The sequence below is a fragment of the Meleagris gallopavo genome, chromosome 6 (genome assembly GCF_905368555.1).
Source record: "Meleagris gallopavo chromosome 6, MGAL_WU_HG_1.1, whole genome shotgun sequence".
Taxonomy (NCBI): domain Eukaryota; kingdom Metazoa; phylum Chordata; class Aves; order Galliformes; family Phasianidae; genus Meleagris; species Meleagris gallopavo.
This window is the reverse complement of record NC_139409.1, coordinates 44,112,402-44,136,768: the sequence shown is the minus strand read 5'-3', so window position 1 is coordinate 44,136,768 and position 24,367 is coordinate 44,112,402. Positions and strand designations below refer to the sequence as shown.

The 24,367-nt window shown below is 43.6% G+C and overlaps 1 protein-coding gene across 8 annotated transcripts in view; it reads left to right on the top strand.

Annotated features, from left to right (window-relative positions):
• The window catches only part of CLASP2 (cytoplasmic linker associated protein 2), a 132,734-nt gene that overhangs the window by 26,570 nt on the left and 81,797 nt on the right, over positions 1 to 24,367 (top strand). For all 8 annotated transcript variants that reach the window (XM_085226539.1, XM_085226537.1, XM_085226542.1 and 5 more), the window contains exons 7-8: positions 3,491 to 3,561; positions 21,678 to 21,824. In XM_085226539.1, the coding sequence (XP_085082665.1) occupies positions 3,491 to 3,561; positions 21,678 to 21,824 (218 nt within the window). The remainder of the gene's footprint in view (positions 1 to 3,490; positions 3,562 to 21,677; positions 21,825 to 24,367) is intronic.

Below are 24,367 nucleotides of genomic sequence, written 5' to 3'. Positions count from 1 at the left end.
AATAGGATTAAACACCACAGGAGCTTTGTCCCTCCAGGCTAATCAACAGCTTCTAACTTAACTTGCAGTAGGGACCAAATGGCTCATACCTACTGCCAGAATCACTTGAGCACCAAATTCCCCTTGATCTGAAAGCAAGCGTAGTTGTGCCATTTTCATTTACATAAACAAGCAAAGCTGGACTTGGTGCATATCCAGCTGGTTCTTGCCACTGAATCTCAGCAGTTTCATACCTGACAGTCAAGGTTAGCATAAAATAATACATGAACTGAGACTCAGTGTTGTGTCTTCCCTAGCAATCTTCAGGTTGGGAGGAAGTGATGGGTTACAGTCTGCATGAGCTGAGCATGAAGCTACTGGTCTCCATCCCTACTATTGATGGAAAGCAGAATTCCTGCAGTCTCTTCCTACTTAACTCAGTAACAAGGCGGCTGACAAAGCTCAGGAAAGACAGATTAGCTCTATCTCAGACAGTTGCTCCTTTGCTGGCAGACCCAGTTTAAGAGCTTTCTTTCCCACTGTCTGCCAGAAGTTCTCCCTTTGCTCTGATTCATTAAACTTTTCATATGGACATGCAGGAGCTATGGTCTGTGAAACAACTTGATTTACGGTACCATCTTACTATTATTCTGAGGGAAATTTATGTTCATATTTGTGTGTCTGGGTAGGTTTTAAGGATTTTAAGTAAGTATTACGGATAATCTGTAGTTCAGACGCAGCTGCTTTCAGTTGTTCAGTTCAGCCTTAAAGAATGCTATTGCAGCTCTTCCACTGTATGACAGTGCATTAAAATTGCAAGCATAAATATTAGCACCATTACTTCAGTATTTGGTAAATATGTGATTTCAGAGAATGTAGGCTTGCTTCGTTTGCATAACAAATTGCACATTAGAGGTCTGTGTGTTGCTGCCCGAGTGCACTGTGCCTTAAAGCTGAGAATAAGAGCTCATGACAGCTGGAAGGAAGGCAGGAAAGTTCATCAAGCATTATTTAGAGAAATCACTCAAATTATTTAAATACGAAAATAGTGTATACATTTTATGTCTCTATAAATGTAAATGTACATAGTAATTCACAGACGGTAGCTTAAACAGGTTTTATAATCTGTAGATTTGCACTTGCAGAAAATAGTAGCCTGTCTAGAGAAGGATATTGGTCCTGAGCAGGGTCTAGATGGCTAATAAAAGAAGATGCAGTTGTACTATTGTAGTCAACTCCACTTGCTACTAGTGTATTTTTTGTTCAGTCACTGAGATTAATTTGCAAATAAAACCGTTGAATTCCTCTTTGCATGTATGTTTTTCAAGTTACAAATCTCAGAAGAATATCTTCAGTTAGTCTTGAAGAGCATTTCTTTTCTCAGAAAAATCAGTATGGAGTCAGTGGCCGGAGATACGGCTCTTGTGTTTTCCCTTTAGTTAAAGTTACTGCCAAAGAGGTTTGACAGTCTTTGTTATTGAGCCTGTAAGTATTAATGTTAATATGTTTGTGGATACTGAGAGTGGATATTGCATTTCTGGCTCTTTGAGCCAAGAATATGGAACCATTTTTGTTCCATTTGGACCAAATGGAATTTGTTAGAGTATGAAACATGTAGCTGATCTGCCATGAATAGAAGAAATACATATGGATTTAGAAATTAGCACTTGCTTGGTCTGAGCGTTTACAGTCTTTCAAGATCTTTCAGGAAGTTATCTGACAACTTTTTCCACCATTACTTGAGTAACATAAATGTAAAAAGTACATTTGTTTGTTTAGAGTTCTCGTGTCTAAGGCTGCAGCTTCATATCTGGAAATGCGACGTATTTTACAGGAGGCATTGATGAATACTGCGTTTAATGCGGGCTGCACATTCTACATATCTGTCTGGTTCATACTGTAGTCAGGGTCCATCTATGTGTCCACATGTGGGCACTTCTTTTTTTCCAAAGGAGGAAGTAAGGAGAAATGTATGTCAGCTTAAGTTGTGTCTGCACTGCAGGATACGTCTGTCTGAAGTCAGAAATACATGCTTTTAAGCTTTTGCAGCTGGCAGTGCCGTGTTGCTCTCTAGCCTGTACCACTGTGACTGCATAGCACTGAGTGCGGACAGGTTATTGGTGCGTGCTTATAGTTACTACTGTATCAGATATTCTGCCCACAGTGAGAGGCAACGTGTATCATCACAATGTGTTTATAAGGAAACATTGCATTTTTCCCTACTTTCTCTGCTTAAAATGCTCCGTGAAGCATGTTTTGATAACTAAGTTCAAAAGAGCAGGAAATAATGTTTTGTTTTGAATTCTCTGAAAAATGTGCACGTGTGCCAAAAGCACACCATCAGCCTAGCAACGTGTAAGAATCAGGGTGCAATTCTAAAGGAAATCTGTTACCCTCTGTAGTCTTCATATTCAGCCTCTCTCAGGATAACAGCTTCAGCCTTTCGGACATACTGCTAAGGGTGTTTGTTTTTTGTAGACATTTGAAGGAAGGTGGGCCTTCCTGTGGAATTCTCAGCTAATTGTGTGGTGTCTAGCAAATGCTTTCAAGTATTTGGCAAGGAAAAATAACACTTCAAGGCTACTAAAGTATTTGAAAGTGTGAGGCAGCGTAACTGAGCTATACCCACTATGAGAATTGCCAGCTGCTGTGTGACTTGTAGTTGATAAATGTGCATTTAAGGTCAGTATTCAGTCCTGCTAGTTTTGTACCTAAATTATCCTTACATCCATACATACCATACTGAGATACTTCTACAACTTTTATTGCATTTGCTGCAGAACTGATGAGAACTGGCTGTTCAGATTTGGCCAACTTTCTTGCTTAAATAGCATTTTCTACCTTATGGGACCAGACTGGAACTGTGAATTTTTTTTGTACTTTTTCTTGTACTTTTTTTTTCTTTCCGTTTAACATGTAGCAAAGCAATTGCAGCTTGTTTTCCATGTGAGAATCAGTGGTACAGAAGTGCTTAGTGTTCCTGGAGTCTAGAAAAAAGAGTTTCTTCTTTTCAGTGGAAGCACAAACCACTTAAAAATATCTTCATAACAAACCAGATTTTTCAGAAAATTAGCAATTGTCACAGAGCAAATGAAATATCAATCACTGCCTGTTTTTTTCACATCAGCATTCTGTAGTTCAAATTGTTGCCTTGTAGGGTTGTGTATCACTGCCCTTCTGAAGCAACTATATGAGATTACTAAACCTCTACTTCAGAATTTTCATTATTGTTTGTGTTACTAATAGTGATACTTGGTTTTATTTGCTGACTTGGTGACATTGCTTTATGTGCATTTGTGTGAAGATGCTCAACTGATTTAAGAAGGGGAGTCCCTTGGAAATGGTTTCTAGAACTCATAATCCCTTGTCTGATGGCTTTATATATACTAAGAAACTAATTCATGTTTTTACTGGTAACCTGGAGGATTTCCAATATGTATATATATGCTTTTATAGATATATTTATGTATATATGATATTATATATTTATATATATTTTTGTTCTTTACAGGTTGCAAACAATCTTTGCAAAATTTGATGAAGTGAGAGACTCTGGAAATATGATTTTAAGTAACATCAGCGGTGAGTGTGAAAGAACATATGTTAATCATCAGCTTTAGATTAATACAAGATAAATATTTGAATGCTAGTATGAACAGTGTGAGGTGGTTGACAAGAAACATCTGCAAGTATACTGAGACAAACAGACATTTGCATAGTGAAACAGACTTATGTTACCGATAGAGTTTTTTAGGACTGCAGTCAGAATACAACTGGAAAAGATTTTGAAATCACATGGAAACTGGCAGTGAATCTTTAACAAGTTCTGTGTGCATGCAGTAGAGGCTACGGGAATGCTGCAGAGTATTCGTGCGTGGAAAAAGGGAAATGAAACAGGCTTTTATCTTAAAGTGATTCCAAAAGAAAATAAGTGAATAATGGCTGTTTTGTGTGGTTTCTTCTCAGTTAAAATGTTGAATGATAGAGTAAGTTCTAAATTAAAGAAATAGATGATTGAAGCATTAAGAGACACTTCAGTGTTGAAGTTGTGACTTCATCTTAAAATTCTCCTCTAATGTACTGACTTCAAGCTCTTTCTCTGGTGTCTTTCATGAAAATGAAGCCTGTTATGCAATGAATCCCTGTTGCTTCCTGCTGCAGTCCTGAAACAGTATCTGATGGGATGAAAGAGCAAAACCATCATTCTTTCTTACTTAAAACTATACTTTAAAAAAGAAAAACAAACAGCAGTTACATAACAGCACAACAAGGGAGGTGTTGTGGCAGTGGCTTTAATTTGATTGGTTTTGAAAGCTTCATTGTCTGTCTGTCTTCTGCAAACAGCCGGCAGATTTTGGTTTATGGTGGAGGGTTTTCAGATGCTTTTGGTGAAATTATACTGAAAAGGAAGCTTTGCTAGACCTAAAATGTAACAGTTTGAGGGAAGAAATATTTTGAGGAATGCATATGTGATTTGATAATGTATGCAAATGTACTTTTTCATTTTAAACAGTTTCACCTTTCTGTCGTTACTGTGAAAACAGAGATTGTGGGTTTGCAGAAGTGCATTTTTAAACCTTTTTGAGATTACAGTAAAGTTCTGCATTGCATTCTGGTTTGAAATAAAACGTTGCTTTTCTTGGGCACTTGGAAATAAGAAAATATATTTGTAAGGATTAATATAAAAACGAACAGTAAATATGTTCATTTTTTTAGAAGAATGTTATACATAAATATTCTCTTTGATTGTAGATTGACTCCTATTGAAAGGACAAACCATTGTTTTTTTGCATTTAAAGTTCATACACTGCATGGGTTTGAGTGGTTCAGAGATACATTTTAGTTGTATTTTTTCTGTTCTCAAGAGATACGAGAAAGTTACAAAGAATATAAATGTATTGAAGTAATTTAAATTGTGGGAATAAAGAAACAACACCTTTATTGCTGGACTTGTTTACATTGCGTGTAGGAGCTTTTGCTTGGTATCTTACAAGAGTAGATGCAATTCGTTTGAAGCCGTTTTACCTCATCTGTACAATGCAGGTATTAGTGCTGATCTGCAGTGGTACAAATCCTTTTGGGCTCGTAGGTGGCAGATTCTGTGCAGAAGCTACCATGAGTCTGTTTCTTTAGTCCCAGAGACAGAATCCCTCTCGTACCTTTGTTTCAGAATCTCTGTTTATCTGTTGAATCCATCTAAGTGGATATTTTTTTAATGCTATGGAAAATATACTCTTCTATTGTTAGTGGTTTATCTCGACCTTCTCTTTCTTTATTCTCTAAAGGACAGTTTATATTTACTGCTTCCATGTGTAGATTTGAAGTTAGTGTTGAATTCCTGTAGCTTTGCTACCAACTTCTTTCAGAGCTTTATCGAACATCTCTGGATAAAGGCCAGATGTTCATGTCTAAATACATGTGTTACAGTACAGAGGATATTTTAGTGCTTTTAAAGGCTGATGTTTTGGAGTAGGATTCAAAGACTGTGGGGAGTAGGGTTGTGTTTCCAAAGGGTGAGGAGCCAAAAACTGTTTCACAGACTTCAGTGTAATTAGAATGGTACAGTCCATAGCGGACCCTTTTTTTTTTCTTTTTTAATTCTTTTAACCTCCAAAAGGAATGGCTTTTTGCTATCTTAGCTGAGTTGTTTTCTTAAAGAAGTTAGCTGTAACTGATGGGAGTTCTCTTCAAAGTGTGTGCTGGATAGGGAAACGCTGAAAACAACTGTCAGAGGTGCAGTCTTTTACGTAGTTGTAAGGCACCACTGTGCTGGTAAATCTTTGTTGTGTTGACCTAGTTTCTGAGGATCCAGAGATGTCACTTAGGTTCCTTTCTTCCAACAATACTTCTGACAGTTGTTCAGTCACTTCATTTTGCATATGCAAAAAGAGAACCATAACCTAAAAAAATAGGAGCTTTAAGCAAGCTGAATAGAAGAACGCTTTCCTAGTATTTTTAATAATTCAGACAAACAAACAAAAAAGAAAAATATGTTCCTACTAACACAATTAAACATGTGACAGGTTTTAGAAACGTATTGGTGTTCTTCAGCATGTGTGGGAGAAACAAGGGAGGAGAGAAAAAAGTTCTCCTGTGTTCTCCTGCACACTGGTGGATTTCATGTGTTGTTATCCCTTTGACTGTGACAGTGGACCTCGCGTGTGCAGTTCTCCTTCATTGAATCTAATCCCTGATAGAACAGCAAAGAGAGCAGGAAATGAGTTGTCTGTAGGTACTGATGGATTCTAGCGAAGGGCAAAAGATGTGAAAAGCACACTGAAATGAGTGCTGCTAGAATAATTGGGGCAGGATGTAGCTTCAAAAGCCAGCAGATGAGAAGTGTGGAAGGTCCTGTGTCTAATGATGGGACTGGGCTCGAGTCTTATGCTGCTGCTTGATGAGTCATTACAAGCTTAAATAATACCATACCAATAATTTGCCTCTCCAGCTGACCTTTGATTCCCTCTCCCCCCGTCTCGGTTGCAGCACCTCCCCTCCAATAAGCTGTGGTTAGTAAAATCAGACATCTTTTCTTTGCCACGAATTATGTGAATGAATGAGCTGTTCTGAGAACCTCGGGTTCTGTTTACATTCACATAATGCAGCATGTTATTAGAATCGTATCTGGACGTGTTCGTTACGCCAAATCTTGTGTGCGGTGCTTGTTTGGCCATTTTGCTTCAGCAGAAATGTGTGGCATCCCTGCAAACTGGAGGAGGCTCTTTAAAGCACCTCCCCGTTTTTCAGCACATTAATGAGCATTTCTATGGAAACGGGACTGGCAGCCAATCTCAAAGCTGAGCAAGCACTTGTTTCTGCCGGCTGAGATTTGTAAATACTGTTTTCCCTAAGAGAATTTAAACAGACCTCCATACTGGAGAGCAGCGTACATTTTCAGACAGAGAGTCAAAAGTAGGGGGAACAATAACTGAGCTCTGTGTTTTGCTTCATTCAGTAGAACGATCCAAGCTGAATATTGATTGTATCTCTCTATTCAGCCCATGCAGTTTTCCCATTAAAGGCATGCCTCGCAGTGCTACCTTACAAACATAGCGTGCGATCGGTGGGATGCACTCATTTTGGTGTCACACTTGTTTTAGTGTCACACTCGTGGGGGCTGATGGTACGGATTACAAAGACACAGCCAAGCTGTATGTTCTCCTATAGCAAACAGTAAACACCTGCAGAAGGCAGAAACGGGTATTTGCTTTGCCACGTTTTGCTTTTTTCTTTCTTTTCCGATTTTCCTTTGCTGTGTTCTTTTTGCAAAGAAGGTTTCTGTGAGATCACACAGCGACAGCCTGTGCCAGCGGGACGTGGTGTGAATGTATAGCGTGGGAAACGCTGAGGCTGCCGATAGGCGCTACAATCATTTTACGTTGTTTGGGGTCCGTCCGTGTTCCGCTTGCTCATCCGGCGGCTCGGAACGCATTCGTACGACGATCAGCTTCACCCGCTGCCCTTTGTGGTTCGTAGCCGGACGTACGGAAGCGTGCCGTGCAGGCCCGTGTCCGCACCGTGCTTCGAGGTGCCCCGTGCGTCTCTCTGGGCACCGGAGCTCAGCGCCAGCGCTGCTGGAAGCGAGCTGCTCGGCACGGAACGGCTCAGCGCGGCGCCGCCGGTTCTCAGACGAGAGGGAGCGAGGCGGGAGGCAGCGCTTATTACTTATTACAGCACGCGGTGCCGTCGCGGTGGTTTTGGGCCGGCCGCGAGCGGGAGCTGAGGTTCCGTCAGGCTTTCCTGACGGCAGCAGGACGCTCTGCGGCAGCCGGTTCCCGGACGCCGTCAGGAGAAGGCGTTTTGCTCCAACCGACCGGCTCTGAACGCCTCTCCTCCGCCGCCCCGCTCGCGGTTCCGGCGCTCCTTTCGGCCCGGCCGGGGCATGGCGCGGGCACGTGACGGCGGGGCGGAGCGGGGCGGAGCGCAGTAAAAGTCCCCGGTGGGACGGGGCCGGGGCCGGTCGCCGGCGGGACTGCTATTTTGAAGCGGGGCGCGGCGGGCGGCTGTGGCGGCGGGGAGCGGGGGCCGTACGGCCCGGCACTCGCCGCCCGCGGCCGCTCCGCGCTATGATGGCGATCGGGGACGGTGAGTGGCCGACCCGGGGTCCCGCGGCGAGGGGCGGACGAGCTTCGGCGCCGCTCCCCTTTCTGCGCTCGCGGCGAGGCTCGGCCGCGTTGAGCGCGCTGAGCCCCGCGTGCGGCGGCTCGACGTGTCGGCCCGGTGCGGGGGGTCCCGCTGCGGGCGGCTCGGGGCGCGCTGCGAGAGGTCCGCCCCGGGAGCGGGAGGCGTCCGGCCGCGCTCCTCGGCGGGGAGAGGCGGCGCTGCGGGCGCCGGCGGGGAAGCGGCTCGCTGCCGGGGCTGCCGTGCGGCTCGGGTGACGCTACGGCGTGCGGAGCCGCGTTTCCTTCGTTACACAAACCGGGGGAAAGTAGGTCAGTAAAGCGGTGCGGGCCCCGCGGTCACGTTTTGGATAAAAACCGGATTCGTGCCCAACCCTCTCCCGGTGTGACAGCTTCCCCTACGTGCGTCTTCGTTTTCAAAGGAAGTTGAGAAGTTGTCATTTGGCTTAAAGCAAGATGAGGAAGATAGTAGGAGGGCTTTGCGTTTACAAAGTGCGATGTGCGTAGTACTAAAAACGTTGAGGAAACCGGTCCTATAAGGATTCTGTGTGTAGATGAAGGTGAATCTTTTATCTGAGTTTGCCGAGATGGCAGTAGTGAGAGCCTGGACAAAGACCTGTTCTGAGGCGTCCTGAAATGGACGTGTAGCACTGGGTGCTCTGGGCGTGCGAAGCTGAGGGACACGGCAGAGGGATCCGGCCTCAGGCTGCTCTCTGACGTTTGTTTTTATTTGTCATCAGCAGACTGTAGGGAAGGTCACCGTCTTTGTGGAACTGAGCGCACACTGAGCTCTTTCTTGTCATTTTTGCTCTAGGACTGTTTTTCTCAGTGCCGGTTTCCCATGAAGCAGTGCAGTTCTGCGTGGTGTAAACATGGGTCGTGGTAACGCGCAGATGAAGGATGCGAGTTGTAGCACGTTAAGAAATAACTGTATTCCCTAGACAAAGCCATAGGATTTTTGTGGTTCTCTAATGGTCGAGGGTTATGAAGTGAGGGTGGTTGCGGAGCTTTGCTCTGTATAATTAAATTCGTCATTAACAAAGGCACTAAGAACAGAGTACTGTTCAGGCAGTCAGCTGACATTCTGTGTGGGAGCTTTGAGCTGTAATGCCAGATACAATTAAGAGTGTGTAGGATGATTATGTAGCTGCTGGTTTCTCTTGAAACTATTGCTTACCACATTTACAAAGAATTCAGTCCTTTGGCATTGTGTTATAAGACTGTTAGGAATAACAAAACCTTAGTAACCATTAAGAAAACTTTCTGATTTCTTTTTCTGTTTTAGCCGTGATTTTCCATTTCACAATCATCCCGTACATCCTGCAACACAGCAGACACGTTCTGTTCTAAGGGTGGTGATTCTGTAGGCTTTGAGAAGTTTATTTTCTTGACAAATTGGCTCTGTGCTGTGGCTGTACGTTTAGCTTACTGTCTGTGAAGGTGCGCCATTGTTCTGAGTGATGTTGTGCTGCTATGTCAGAGAACAGAACTTGTCATTTGTTTTCCTTGCTTTGTTTATTTAATCGGCCTGGATATGTTGTAAAGGCACAAGGAGTCTGGAAGTACTGTATGGAGGTGGTATTTTGAATGTTTTGTCTGAAATGCAAGACAGTGGCTTATTGTAACTGTTTGGCATTCTTTCAGTGTTTCTGGAGCGTGAGCAGGAATGTAAATAAAACATAATGCTTAAATGTTGAATCTTAATCTGATTTCCAAAGTGAAGATTAAAGGGAAAAGCCAAGTTTTCTGTTTACCACTGCTAACTGTCTCAAGCTCTCCAGTCTTTTGTTTGAAGCATCGGAGGAAGAAAATAATTCTGTTTCTGGACTAGCGAGCAATTGAACTGTTACTTCCACTGCAGTGAATGTGTGCCAGTGGGAAAGCATTCACTGTCTTGGTCTAAAGGCATTTCACATGCCTGTGTGAATGTAGGTCTGTGTTTGTTCCTCAGGTTGCTGAAGAAAACCAGTCAAGAACCATTCCTCGCTTGGGATTTCTTGTTTCTTGGAGAGGCTAATGCATTTCTGCCCTTATCCGCGGATAACCAGATTAGGGTGTTTAGGAGGCAGCTAACGTAATGGCAGGGTGGCACATCACCTTGTGCATTCTCTTCGTGCCTTGCCTTCGATCGGTCGTTGCCATCAACTCTTTCTTTCCTTGGTACTGTGCCACTTCATTGTTCTACAGGTGAGGGACTGTCCTGCTCTCAGTTCAACAGGTTTATTAAAATAAGGAGAAATTTATCTGCCTAAAACTTGGGTCTGTGGGAAGAGTCATGAAAGAAAGGTTAGACCTAAATGTTCTTTGGATGCACTAACGAGTGCAGTTCCAGACACAAGGTATTTGAGAGCTATCTAAAAGCATCAGATCAGCTTTATGGGAGAATATTCTTGGTTCCCTCATCTGTTTACTAGTGTGTACGGAATATTCTGTCTTGAACTGCATAGATGAAAGAGGGGATGTTTGTGTAAATGCTGTATGGTGTTAACGATGTTTGATGACTTCAAGCTCTCATCATATTCCAAATGATACAGTATATGCAACTGATTTAGCTGCTTATACTAGTAATTATATCCAGATAGTAAGAATTGTACTATAGCATATACACATATGAAATTATGAGTTTTGTCTTTTTTGAAAATAATTCATTAACGTATATGTGTCCTAGAGCACAGGAACCGTCACCTTCTATTCCCTGATGTTCTTCTGAGCGGAAGGCTGTCTTCCTAAGTCGTTAATCTGATTAGTGCTTTCTGTAAAATGTAGGTGCTGCTCAGCTTTAATATGTTATTTTTGACAAATAACAATAAATAAATAAAAAAAAAACGGACACATTAAAGTTAAAAGGCGGTAGAGTTTGTTTTCAGATGATAGCTTAATTTTCAGTATATAAAAACTGTTGTCCTTATGCATTTTTGACATTCTGCATTCTGACTATTCAATCCTCTGGTAGAAGGGAGGAGGCTTTTAAAACCCACTCAGGCCTGGGAATGATAGTAAATAAAGCAGTTGTTACACGAGCCTGGAAAATGGGCAGGATTTCACTGTGGTGCTTCGTACTGTCCGGAGCCATTTCCTGAAAAAGATCTTTTAGACAGTAGATGTTGTGAAGTAGAAATGCATGGCTTCTTCCCTTTTCTGTTTTCCTTTGAGCATGTTTTGTAAACATGCTAACTGTGCCTGCCTTGGCTCATTTCCCTCTGGAGGAGCCCTACTCCTCCTCTTCCATTGCAAGCAGCTGGTAGGCGCTGTGCTGGGGGGAGTGGCTTTCCTCCCTGTGCCTTCGAGATGAAGGACAGATACTGTGAGTTGGAATTACATGGCTGTTCTGAATCAAACCAGTTGAGAGGTTCTTTTCACTGTAAGGTCATGTGGAACTGTCACAGTATTTAACATAGGTTATGAGTGGTGTTTTGTCTTTAAAGCGCACATACCATTGCTAATAGCTGAAAAAGATCCGTGGGACAATGAAACAAATAAATGGGGGAGGGAGGGAATGTGTAGAACAGCCAAGGGCTGTATGAAAATGAACACTTTCTGCTCAGCGTGGATGAACAAAGTAAGGTTCAACATGGAAACAAAGAGTTTCAAAGAAGAACTATGTAAGTCAGACCATTTCTTACTAACAAAGATGCAAACATATGGAAAAGGCATCACTGTTTTCTGGATAGCAGTAGATTCAAGACTGATAACTGAACTTGATTTTTATTTTTTATTTTTATTTTTTATTTTTTATATTCCAGCAATGCGACTAGAAATAAATTTTGTCTTTAGATTTCTAATTGACATTCATAAATGGTTGAGGATCGTCTGGTGTTCAGAACTGGGGAATTTGTATACATGATTCTGTAGTTCAAGAGTCAAGAGGGGGTCTTTCCTATGTTCTTGATGATGCGTGTGTGAAATATCGCTGCCACGTAGCAGAGGGTGCTGAGGCAGGGCAAGGGGACAGCCCCAGCAGTGCGGTGGTTGTTCCTTGGGCTGGCAATGAGGGCAGTGTGTCCTGCTGCGGGGTGCGTTGTGTGTGCGGGAGGCAAGGAGGGGACGCGGGAACCTACGTGCAAACTCTAAGGTTCCTAAAGCAGAGAGACAATCCGTGCTTTTCTTTTTAAAAATGGAAAATGTTTTATTTAGTTTTGTGCTTTTTACTTTTTATTATTTTGAATTGTTACTTTAAAATGATGATGGTCCATTCTTGAAAGAGAAGTCCAAGCGAAGCATCTGATCTTCTTGCTGTGTTTCAGCACTTCTTCATGTCCAAACTGACGTGTGATTCTCCCCAGGAGCAGCTGCCTCTGTCCCTTCTTTGGCTTCTCCTCCAGCCCTGGGCAGAGATGAGGGAGGGGGGCAGGAAGGATGGGTTCATGGGAGCCTTGTTCTGTCAAGAGAAGGATGATCAGGAAATGGAGGCTCTGTGTGAGCCCATGGGATGGCCGTGATTTGGTGCTGTCTCTCCCGACTAAGGATAAACTTACTGGATCCTCGCACCCCTGTGATGTTTGAGGTCCTTCTGTCAGACTCGTCCCGCTGCCCCGGCACAGCAGCTCTGAGGATGGCAGTCCCTGCCCTGCCCTCTTCCTCAGGACTTGGTGAAGAAGAGATGAGAGGACTTGGGAAGGGACGAGGGAGGGGCTCGGGAAGGAAGGGCTCATAGGAGCCTTGGCTGTGAAAAGAAGAAGGACCAGGCAATGGAGGCTCCACGTGAGCCTGCAGGATGGCTGTGAGCTGGGGCTCTCCCGGGTAAGGGCAAACTTACAGGACGGGAGGATCAGCGCCGGCGTCGAGGCGGCCATTTTGCGGGAGGTGGACGGATCCTGGCGCCCCTGCGATGAAATTTGGGGCGCGACCTCTTCCTGGTTGGCCTGGCAGCAGCAGAGAGATGGCCAGTCTGCCCCAATGGAGGTGGATCCACTTCCATCAGCTCATCTGCCACAGGTGGATCCACCTCCATGGGCTCCTCTTGGCTGCCAGGCGGGTCCACCTCCATGGGCTCGATGTCATCAGCCTCTTCCAGCAGCCGCCTCTTCTTGAAAGGTGGCTGCTCCATCCCGTCCTCGAAAATAACAAGAAATACAAACTATCTCTTTCCGATACTGGAAAGTGCCGCTGTCTCCTCCTGGGTCAGCTGAGGGACTGCAGTTGAGGGCAGTTTGGTGCCCATGGCAACAGGATTCTGAGTGCCACGTGCTGGCCCAAACATTGCGGTTGGCTGTTGGGGCCTGCGGCCATTTCTGGGAGGCAGTGGCAAGACTGTAGCAAGAGGGTCAGTCGGGGCAGGGGCTTCTCAAGCACCCTGCAGCTGCCTGGGGTGGAGGAGGAGCAAAGCATGCTGACACCCCACAGGCAGCCAAGGGAGAGGCAGTCATTAAAAACAGTGGAGTTTCTGTGTTCGTATCAGCTGTCCTTTGCCATCCTTCAGCTCTGGCCCTGGAGCGTGAGAAGGTGGCATCTCTTCTGCCCTGATGCCAAAGGAGAGGGGTGTGTAGGAGAGGGCCTGGCATCCTCTGGGCGGCTGCACTGGGACTGCAGGAGGTACATTGGAGAGCCTGTGAAGTCCTTGGGGCCTGGTGCTGGGGTTTTGCACCCAGAGGATGGGAAGGCTGATTAGGGATTGCTGTCCTCAGCCTGTTCTCTCCTTGATTGCAGAATGGGTGGTTGAGGGCGAAGCAAGCTTTATATGTGATAGAATTAATTTGTCTTAGCAACAGATCTGAGTATTTTTTATTAATGGAAACATAAAAAAAAGTGCAGCAATAACATAGAACGAGTGGGATATTCTACATTGTCTCTGACACTAATGCATCAGTCTGGTGCCATAGTAGGGGCTGCCTTTACACACTTGTTCTAAAGTTTTATGGGGATAATGACCAGAAATTCTGCCTTTAAATCTGATTTCAAATATTGTGTGTGTGATCCAGTTGCCTCGCCTCAGGCGTCAGATGCCCTTTGAAATATCCTGTAGCACCCAGACTGCCATGCATTACCTAGAAGAGCTGGGTTTCCTTCTGGAATATCCGCTGAAAGACAGTTGGAGACCCAGGATGTGTATGTCGTGTAAATGGTTGGTCTTAGGTAGCTATATCCTGCTTTTTTTGGTTGGAGAAATCATAGAATCACAAGGTTGGAAACAACCTATAAGATCATCTAGTCCAACCATCTTCTCACTACCACTGCTACCACAAGCACTAAACCATATCTCGCAGCTCCTCATCCAGACGCCTCTTGAACACTTCCAGGGATTGCGACTCCACGACCTCTCTGGGCAGCCATTCCAGTGCCTGAACACTCTCTGAGAGAAAAAGTTTTTCTAACCTAAACCTTGTCTGATACAACTTGTGGCCATTTTCCCCAGTCCTGTTCATTGCTTGGGAGAAGAGGCCAACCTCCCTTCAGGAAGTTGTAGAGTGCAATGAGGTCTCCCCTGAGCCTCCTCTTCTCCAGACTAAACAATCCCAACTCCCTCAGCCACTCCTCATAAGCCTTGTGCTCCGGACCCTTACCCCTTTTGTTGCTTTTCTCTGGACACGTTCCAGGGCCTCAACATCTTTCCTGTAGTGGAGGGCCCAAAACTGAGCACAATACTCAAGGTGCGGCCTCACCACTGCTGACTAGAGGGGGATGATCACCTCCCTGCTCCTGCTGGCCACACCATTTCTAATGTAGGCCAGGATGCTGTTGGCCCTCTTGGCCACCTGGGCACACTGTCGGCTCATGTTCAGCCGAGCATCAACCAGCACCCCCAGGTCTCTTTCTTCTTCACAATCATCCAGCCACTCATCCCCAAGCCTATAACTCTGCGTGGGGTTATTGCAGCCAAAGTGCTGGACTCGACACTTGGCCTTATTGAACCTCATCCCATTCATCTCAGCCCAGTGATCCAGCTTGTCTAGATCCCTCTGTAGGGCCTTCCTACCCTCTGGTAGATCCACACCACCTCCCAACTTGGTGTCATCTGCAAACTTACTGAGGGTTCACTCAGTCCCCTCATCTAGGTCGTCGATAAATATATTAAACAAGATGGGCCCAGTACCGACCCCTGGGGAACACACTCATAACGGGTTGCCAGGCTGGACTTAACTCCATTAACCACTACCCGTTGGGCACAGCCCTCTGGCCAGTTCCTTACCCAAAGAAGTGTATACCTGTCCAGACCACAGGCAGCCAGTTTCTCCAGCAGAAGCCTGTGAGAGACCGTGTCAAAGGCTTTGCTGAAGTCTAGGTAGACTACATCAACAGCCCTTTCCTCATCTACCAGATTGGTCACCCTGTCATAGAAGGAGATGAGGTAGGTCAAGCACGACCTGCCTTTCATGAACCCATGCTGGCTGGGCCTGATCCCCTGGACGCCAGGCACGTGCTGTGCAATCTCACCCGAGATAATTTGCTCCATTACTTTCCTCAGTATCGAGGTCAGGCTAACAGGCCTGTAGTTCCCCGGATCCTCCTTATGGCCCTTCTTGAAGAGGGGAGTCACATCAGCAAGCCTCCAATGCTCCAGGACCTCTCCAGTTAACCAGGAGTGCTGATAGATGGTCGAGAGGGGCTAGGCAATCACCCCCGCCAGCTCCCTCAGCACCTGAGGGTGTAGCCCATCCAGTCCCATGGACTTGTGACAGTCCAGATGGAGGAGAAACTCTCTGCCTGTCTGCACCTGAATCGCCGGGGATATATTCTCAGTAGGGTCCCAGACTTCCGGGTCAAGGATAAAATGCCCAGCGGATGACTGGTCTGGCTATTAAAGGCAGTTGTAAAGAAGGCATTGAGGACCTCAGCCTTCTCTTGTCCTCAGTGGCCACATTCCCTGCTGCATCAAATATAGGATGAGAAATATCCTTGGTTCTTCTTTTGCCATTGATATATTTATAAAAGGATTTTTTATTGTCTTTTACTGCAGTGGCCAATCTGAGCTCAGATTGGGCTTTTGCCTTCCTAACTTCCTGCTTGCATACCTTAGCTACTCTCTTGTAATCCCCCCAAGTAGCCTGCCCCTTCTTCCAGAGGACATAGACTCTCTTTTTCTCCCTGAGTCTCAGCAATAGTTCCCAGCTCATCCACACCGGTCGTCTTCCCCTACGGCTCGCCTTACGGCACTCAGGGACAGCCTGTTCTTGCTCCTTTAAGATTTTCGTCTTGAGGAGCATCCAGGCTTCCTGGACCCCTTACCCTTGAGAAGCGACTCCCAAGGGACCCATGCTACATACACCCTGAACAGATCAAAGTCCGCCCTCTGGAAGTTCAAGAAAGTAGTTTTGTTGGTCACTCTTCTGACATCTCCAAGAATAGAGAATTCTACAATTCCATGGTCGCTCTGCCCAAGATGGTCCCCAGCCTTCACTTCTCCCACCAGTCCTTCTCTGTTAGTGAAAACAAGGTGTAGCAGGGCACCACCCCTGGTAGTCTCTCCTACCAGTTGCATAAGGAAGCTATCTTCTTCTATGTAATGTATTCCTACTTCTTGGAGTGCTTGATGTATCAGGGTTAAAGTGTTCAGTAAATAGTGTGCAGTCTTTGCCTGAAGAATGAATTAAACAAAAGGTTCAGGTTGCCTGTCACAGCTGTAGTTTTTGTGGCATCCTCTTCATGCTTGACAGAAATCTGAACCGGTACAGCCAGCAGCACTGGAGCTAACAATGCTAACCCAGATGTTCCAGGCAGCTGATGCAGGCAGTGTTTGTGTATCACTGAGTGGGGACTGGCAGTTGGGATTTTGGTAGGCACAGGGTGTAGGAGGGGCTGGAGGAACCTAAGGATTTTAAACTGTTTGGCTTAGGCACATTTTTGCAATCATGTTACCAACAGTTTGTGGTGTGAAAGAGGAAGTCCTAAGAGTAGTCCAAAAGCATTCACTATTTGTTAGCAGTACTTGAAAGTAAGATGTCTATAAGAAGGGCATCTTTTAATAGAAATCAGTGTTTAGAGGCAGTTTTGTTTGAGTGCATCCTCTCGTCTGATGTCTCTTTATACTGTAAAATACTGCAGTTTTGTATGCACAACTCTAGAAGATCTTGGTACTGCTACAGTTTTGTTTTTTTTTTTTTCCTTCATAGCCAACTTTAGTTCACTGTTACTGTGAGAAATACAGGGATTTTTTTTTTTTTTTCCTGCAGTATTACTTAGGGACTTGCTTTAAGATTAATTATCTCCTGATTAGCTTCTAATGAATGGCATGAGTAGATTGTCTGTTTCTACAGCCATTTAGATGACGATGCATTTCTTTCTTTCATCCTTTATTGTGACTTACAGCATAATAGATACTAAATGTCACATTTATTCTGTGACTCTTAAGATTAACAAAAGTAAAGACTTCAGTTGTATAGCAATAAATTGACTTTAATTTACTTCAGCCCTAAAATGCTTTTTTCTCTCTATGTATGAAAAGTTTTGGATGCTCTTTTGTCTTTGGACATTTGTAATTACCCTGATTGTTCCACCACCAAATTGGAGTACGTAGTTTGTTAAGAGGCTTCTTGCATTAATAGTAGTGAATATCAAGTTTGTAAATAGTTGTCCTTTGTATGTCTGAATACTTCTAAAAAACAGATACTACATATTTAAAATATAGGGACTGAGTGTAATGCTACAAAGTGGAAAGATAGCCCTTATCGTTCAGTTATTTTTACTTCAAGTTGCATACTGTTTCTTACGAGTTTTAGCATAAACTTTTGCCACTGCCAAAATTTTGGCTTGTGTTCCATTAGGAGCAGCTGTGCCTGGATTTCATCTAAGAACATTTGTGGTAAATGCTGTGTTCTGAAATTGTGGCTATCTCTAGGGCCAGGTGTTTCAGGTTGGTTTGTTTTACTAGAAGCGTTCTATTGACTTTTCTGAAATGTTTTGCAGATAATGGGCATCAATGGATACCAACTGACTTAATATGCAGTACCTTCACAGCATATGCCAACTCTACAGGTTTCTGTTTCCTTTATTGGAGGAAAGAACTTCTAGTGTTTGTTGTTGTTTTGTTTTGTTTTTCCTGGAACAGAACTCATACCAGAGCGAGAACATGCATTTGGTATTTACTTGGTTTCTTGAAAAGCTTTTGGCAATACTGGATTCCACATCTTCTGTTGGTGTGCTTGCCTTCAATACTCTTTTTGAGATGCAAAATGAAGACACTGTGTACAAGAATAATCGAAAGGAAATTGAACTGAGATCCTGTCTCTTACATTAACAGTGTTTTTTAATATGTGTGTTGTTAGCAATTGTTAGCAGTTCGTACAGCTTTCTATTCCCATTTTCAGTAGCTTGGAACTGTATTGGAAAATGCTGATTGGAGAGTGCTCTCAAGCTGTCAGGTGTATTTGCAAATGTGGAATTAGATATTCTTCAAGTATTTGGTTTTCAAAATTATCTTAATATCTTCAAGTTATTTTTCTCCAAGCTGTTCTACAATGAACATTCTGCATCCTTCAAATAGATTTTATTTGAAATTATTTATTATATTTAATCTTTTGTGAGATCTCTTGATTATGCTCTGTGGATTAACAGCTCATCCCAAGCTGGAGTTCCCTGTGCTCAGCTGTATGAATGTGCTTTTGGAAGAGATGGAAATATGTGTCATTGGTAAGCATGTAATACTGGAAGCAAATGTGATGCTTCAGTTTCATTAACTTCTGTAAATGCAGATTTCAGTTATCAGGTCTTCACAATTATTGTCAAATATCTTCCTGAGAAGGAGATACTCCTGAAGGTCAGTTGGTGCAGTGTTAGTGAAGCATAAGGAAATAAAGCTGTGAAGGCCTGAACTGGTGGAGAAAATGGACTTATGGACTTCTGTTAAAAGTGGCACAAAACCTTCTTGTTTTTCTTTATTAAGAAAATGGGCTGGTACCACATGAGCCTTGGAACTTAGAATTAAACCAGCCCTTTTCATCAGTTAATGCTACGTATTTATGGTACTGGGCTTTAACTTTGTAGTGACTGTACTTTCAATTTTAATGTTCTTAATGTAAGTCATGAAAAGGACCAATTAAGAATGCCCATCTATCAGTGGTTACAATCAGTTCTGTATTTCAGACATGCTTGTGCACGTGAAAGAAGAAAAAAATGGGATTTTCAAGTGATTTTCTCTGCAATAAGCGACTGTATGAAACTATTTCATAGGCTAGATCTTTAATCCAGTGCTAACAATGTCTTCAGTGCGTGGACAAATACAGCCTTTGGCAAGGCAAAGAAATTTGACTGTGTTGTCATGACCATTGGTTAATGCATAGTTTGCAAAACAAATAAGTAGCAGTTTTCCGAAATAGAGTTTCTGTATTCTTGCCTCGTGCAACAACTGGCACAACTGCTCGTCTTCCTTGGTCATCTGCAGCTTGGGAAGAACACAGCTGGAGATGTGGGCTCCCGGAGCACAGCACTGTTTGGGGTGGTTCGGCTGCTGGTGTGTGGCTGCTTTCTGATTAGCAGATTTTGAGTAAACGAGCAAATGCTCACTTGCTATTTTTATACCTGTACTGTAAATAACTTCACTTTTTCCAAGGCGTCTTATGCAGTATTTTTGCATATCAATGCTGTGTTGTAGTGCTGCTGGATAGTAGCGTGGAAGTCCACCCTGTTTCATTATGGGTACTAAAAAGGAAAAAATATATATAGTACAGCAACAGAAGCATTTCTATTAGAAAAGCCTATTTTTCATGTTTAATCAGTGATGGCATAATGATGCGTTGATGTTGGTCTGTTCAGATGTGCAAGTATCTGCACGATGCTCCTTAATGCCGTTTTAAAATGATCTGCAGCGTTGCAGGCATCCTAGATAGAAACCATTCTTATTTATGTCTCTGTTAACCCTTTTTGCTCATTTCTTGATCTGGCACTGGGCTTTCCTGTTTAGAAGTCCTGAAGTCTGGCTACCTTTAATCTACAGGAGTAAGAGCAGCAGGAATCAAAATGTATCCCTCCGTGAGCTGGGCTGCTCCCATGGCAACGTGCAGCCTCTGTGGTGCATGAATCCAGCCCTGCCTGCTATGAGGGAGATTCTCTAAAAATCAGCTCTTGAGAAGGGAACGATTGTTATGAAAATCACTGCTGTGTCACTGTGCCTCCAGATGTTTATTGCGTTTTTTTGTTTGTTTCTTCTTTCATCATAAGGACTTGGCTGCGCAGCACGGTGATTTTTGCTAGTGCAAGAAAAAGATTCAGCTGTAGGACTGGCAATCTCTGACATGTGCAGCGTGGGGTGTTCCCCTGTTCGCTGTTGCTGCAGATGCTGTTGGAAAAAAACCTGCTTTACTGCTCTAATAAAAGCGGCTTCCCTTTGGGAGGCTGTGTTATTAAACATAGGTGACATATTGCTGGAAACAAGTTCTGGATAAGCCAGGGTAAAAAGTCACCGCTCTGGAGATAACAAAGGTGTGCAATCCAATGGTTTGTTTGTTTGTTTGTTTTGAGGTGCCAGTTTTTAGAGATGGTAATATGCTAAATTGGTCTTTTATTGCTGTAGTGCAGCTGTGGCTCAGCCTCGCCCATTTTCTTTAATATGGGAGCCATAGGCTGATACTTTCTTCCATGCTGAAGCTTATAGGTAAATCCTTCTTCCGCTAACATGATTGATTAACAGTTACCTTCTGCTGGAATATATATTATTTTGAAGGCTGAGCATTTTCATTGAGGCTATTCTATCTAGTGATTACAGATCGATCTGTTTCTTGCTCAAACACGTACAGAGCTGGAGTGACAGAGAGGAGCACACGCCCTGGAGCACTGTCGGTCAGTCTGTCCGATCTTTCAGTGCAGGATGGGGATTGTGGCGAATGCCGTGTGTGGGAATGAGTTTCTTTGCATGAGGGATTTCCACCTTTCCCCCTGGCCGTGGCTCCCAGCAGATGATGTCACCTCGCAGCTCATTGGCTCCGCCTGCACCTAGTGCAGGGAAGGCAGAGAAAGATGCCGGCACAAATCTCAGTGGTGGATCTCGGGTGTTGCGAGCAGGTTCCAATAGCATCTTGGATTAGCATTTAGAATCGACTGCGTGTGGCCATGTGAGGTGCTGGGTCCTTCCTAGGGCCAGGGGACTTAAGAGCTATCAGAGGAATGAGGCGGCTGATCTGCAAGCGGATCTGTGATTGTAAGTTGAAAAATCTGGGTGGAAGGGAAGAGACAGGGAGTGCTGGTAGACACATTGTGGGAGGATGTGTAGCACAAAATGCATGCACGAGTAAAAGAAGAAAAGGGAGAAGCATTTGTCTTCGGTAGAATGCAGTGATAAAAAATGGTATCTCCTTGGGGGGAAACATATGCAAGTGGGCAAAAATATTTGATCTGTGCAAAGATATTTTCCCTTTGTGGGAATGAATGTGAAGGATTCATTTTTAGGTGCAGTATTGTAGCGATTAATTATGGAGGCAAAATGATATTTTATGAGCACTTACTATGTAGAAAATGCTGTTTATTTCTGATTGTCATTTTATTCGTAGGTCACAGGCAGAGGACAAAGTGATAATACATGTTTTTATTTATGCATTTTTTCGGTCGGTGAAATATGAAGCAGAACAGACGATTGAGAACTAAATATACATTCATTCTAATATATATATATATATATATATATATATTTCAATTTAATGTATCCTTTTCTAGACAAAAGCTTCGATGATGAAGAGTCGGTGGATGGAAATAGGCCATCATCAGCTGCTTCAGCCTTCAAGATTCCTGCACCTAAAAAGCCAGGAAATCCTTCCAACAGTGCAAGGAAGCCGGGTTCTGCTGGTGGGCCGAAGGTTGGAGGTAATGTAAAGCTATTCAGTCGCTAATGGGTGTTGCCAGAAACCTTGCTAGAGCAAGCACAAAACAGAACTTTGAAAGGTGATGTTTAATTCATGACTGCAGTATTCTTGCAGAACTGAAAACAGTAAGGGACCCTTTTTTACGTAATTATTCATATTTAAAGGTGTGTGCATGCCTGTCTGCTTTATGATGTGCAATTGGCTTATAAAGGCCTCACAAATAAAAAAAAATATCTGGAGAAAGTGATTGTATTGGTAGAATGAATGTATGGATGCCCTTTTCATGGAATCCACATGTCCATCACAATATATACACTAAATATATTGTGAAACTGTGTTGTAAATGTATGTAAGTGAATTTTTTACTGTAGGTGTGCTCTGTTTTGCATGGCTCAAAAGGGCTGGTCATCAACTGTATACTTCAGCAGAGGTGTATGGTACAGCTCAGTGACTTCTACTACTCATAAACTGCCAGAGTAATGTGAAACTAATTGTAAAAGATACAAATGAGAGCCAAAACTGTTGCCAGGATTTCTTGCATGCTAGATTTCAAAGTGGAATAATGATGATGCTTGCTAATTATAATCATTGAAGGTGGACATGCTTTTTTCTTCTTCTTTTTTTTTTATAATAGCTGGGAGGGGCAGAATCTAACAAGCAACTGTTCACTGCTATTTAAAAAAAAGTGACATCTTTTTTGATGGTTTATGCACACATTCAGAAAAATGTATAAGTGGAAACATACCATGCTTTAGGTATGGTACTTTATAAATAATTGTTTCTTTTGGTAGGGTGTTCTTCTGAGAGTCATTTTTTCATGAGCCTATTCATGGAGTGTTCTCTTAGGTGAACTCCACAGCGAAGATAAAATTTGAGCTAAAATACACATACCAAAGAATCTGCAGTATCCGTTTGCCTGTCAGTAAGATAGAGCTCATCTTTTGGCAATTCATTGCATCTCTAATGTGATCTTCAGACTTCCTGATACCTTGAAAAGATATCCATAGGGCGGGATCAGCACTGCCATAGTACAACTCACAATTGATAGCAGTATGAATCAGGAAATGCCACTTAAAAGACTTTATAAGGGAAACTGTCTTTGAAATTAACAGTTTGTATTTTGTTGTCATTATTTATATCTTTACAGCCAAGTGTCTAGAACAAGGTTCTTACAGAAAACCATTAGTTTGATGTTAGAACCATTGCTTCTGCTTCTTTTGAGAGACAAAATAGAGACGTCACCATTAAATGAATGAATAAAGGAGTGAGTCAAAGGACATGACAATGGAAAAAGGACAATTATTCAAACATTTTATTTCCAGAACCATTAAAGAAATAGATAGATAGATAGATAGATAGATAGATAGATAGATAGATAGGAGGACTTGAGATCAGAGGGGGCATATGATTCAAACATCTTTCCAGACCTGTCTATGAGCTCTCAACTCATGAACCTATCACTGGTGCTGCTGTCCCCGCTGCCTGCAGTGGGTCCCACCTGGGGTGCCGGCCCATCCCCTGCATGAGCCCAGTGAGAGCTGCAGGTGCCATTGGGGCAGGACGGGGCTGCTCCTGCACGGCTGCTGCAAGGGATGAGGTGAGGAGAGCATGATGAGCTGCCGCTCTGCTGCCTGTGGGTGCCGGGGAAGCTCCTGCTGTGCTGGGCCGGTTGTAAGGCTGCTCAGTGGCAGCAGGGAGGGGGCCAGAGGCTGGCACATTTCCCTCTGTGCTGCTGCAGCAGTCTGGCAGGGCAGGAGCAGAACTGGTTTGGGTGGTGGCTTTTTTTGGGTGCTTCAGTGGGGCTTCCATGAGGAGTCTTACCATGTTTTCAGTCTGAAAAACTTCTTACTTCCCAGTACTTGGAGCTTAAACATTTCTTCACTGATGACAACACAGTTTCCACCATGACCCCACCAACTCATCTTAAACTGGTCACTTTCAACCAGTTGCAGAATTTCTGTGGAAAGCTGAGGGCTGAGGAGATGCTGGCTTTGCTCTCCTCAGAAGAAATGTGAGGGAAACATGTGGTTTGTTCTTCATCTGAAAAATTAGTGAATCCTTTTTTTTCCTTTACCTATACTGCAACAGCATCCCATATTGTTCCTTGTTCATCCTGTTCTGGAGGATGAGGAGAAGGGGAGCCTGAGACCTCAACTACCTTCTCTGGCTCAGAAACAGAAGACGTTTCTGATTCAGCTGGCTCAATTTTAATTTTTCTTTTCTTGATTTGACTGAAGTTCTCTCATAGAGGCATTTCTGTGACAAACCAGTCTTTGCCCTGCCAGTTTACAACCAATGGTGTGAATAGGAGATGCACAAACCATTTTTGTTTCCTATACTTTTTTTTCTCCTTTTCAAAAAAATTTAGGAAGCAAGCTAACAAAATCAGTGACGTTCTTTTAAGTCTTTTAAGTCACCCCTTTTCTACAGGATCAGGTGCTCCATCAGACCTAGCCTTTCCTTGTCAGGAGATGTATCTGGATGCAGGTCTCTACTGTATGCTAAGTCTGAGGACACCGCTAAATTGCAGGAGCTGTTGGCTCC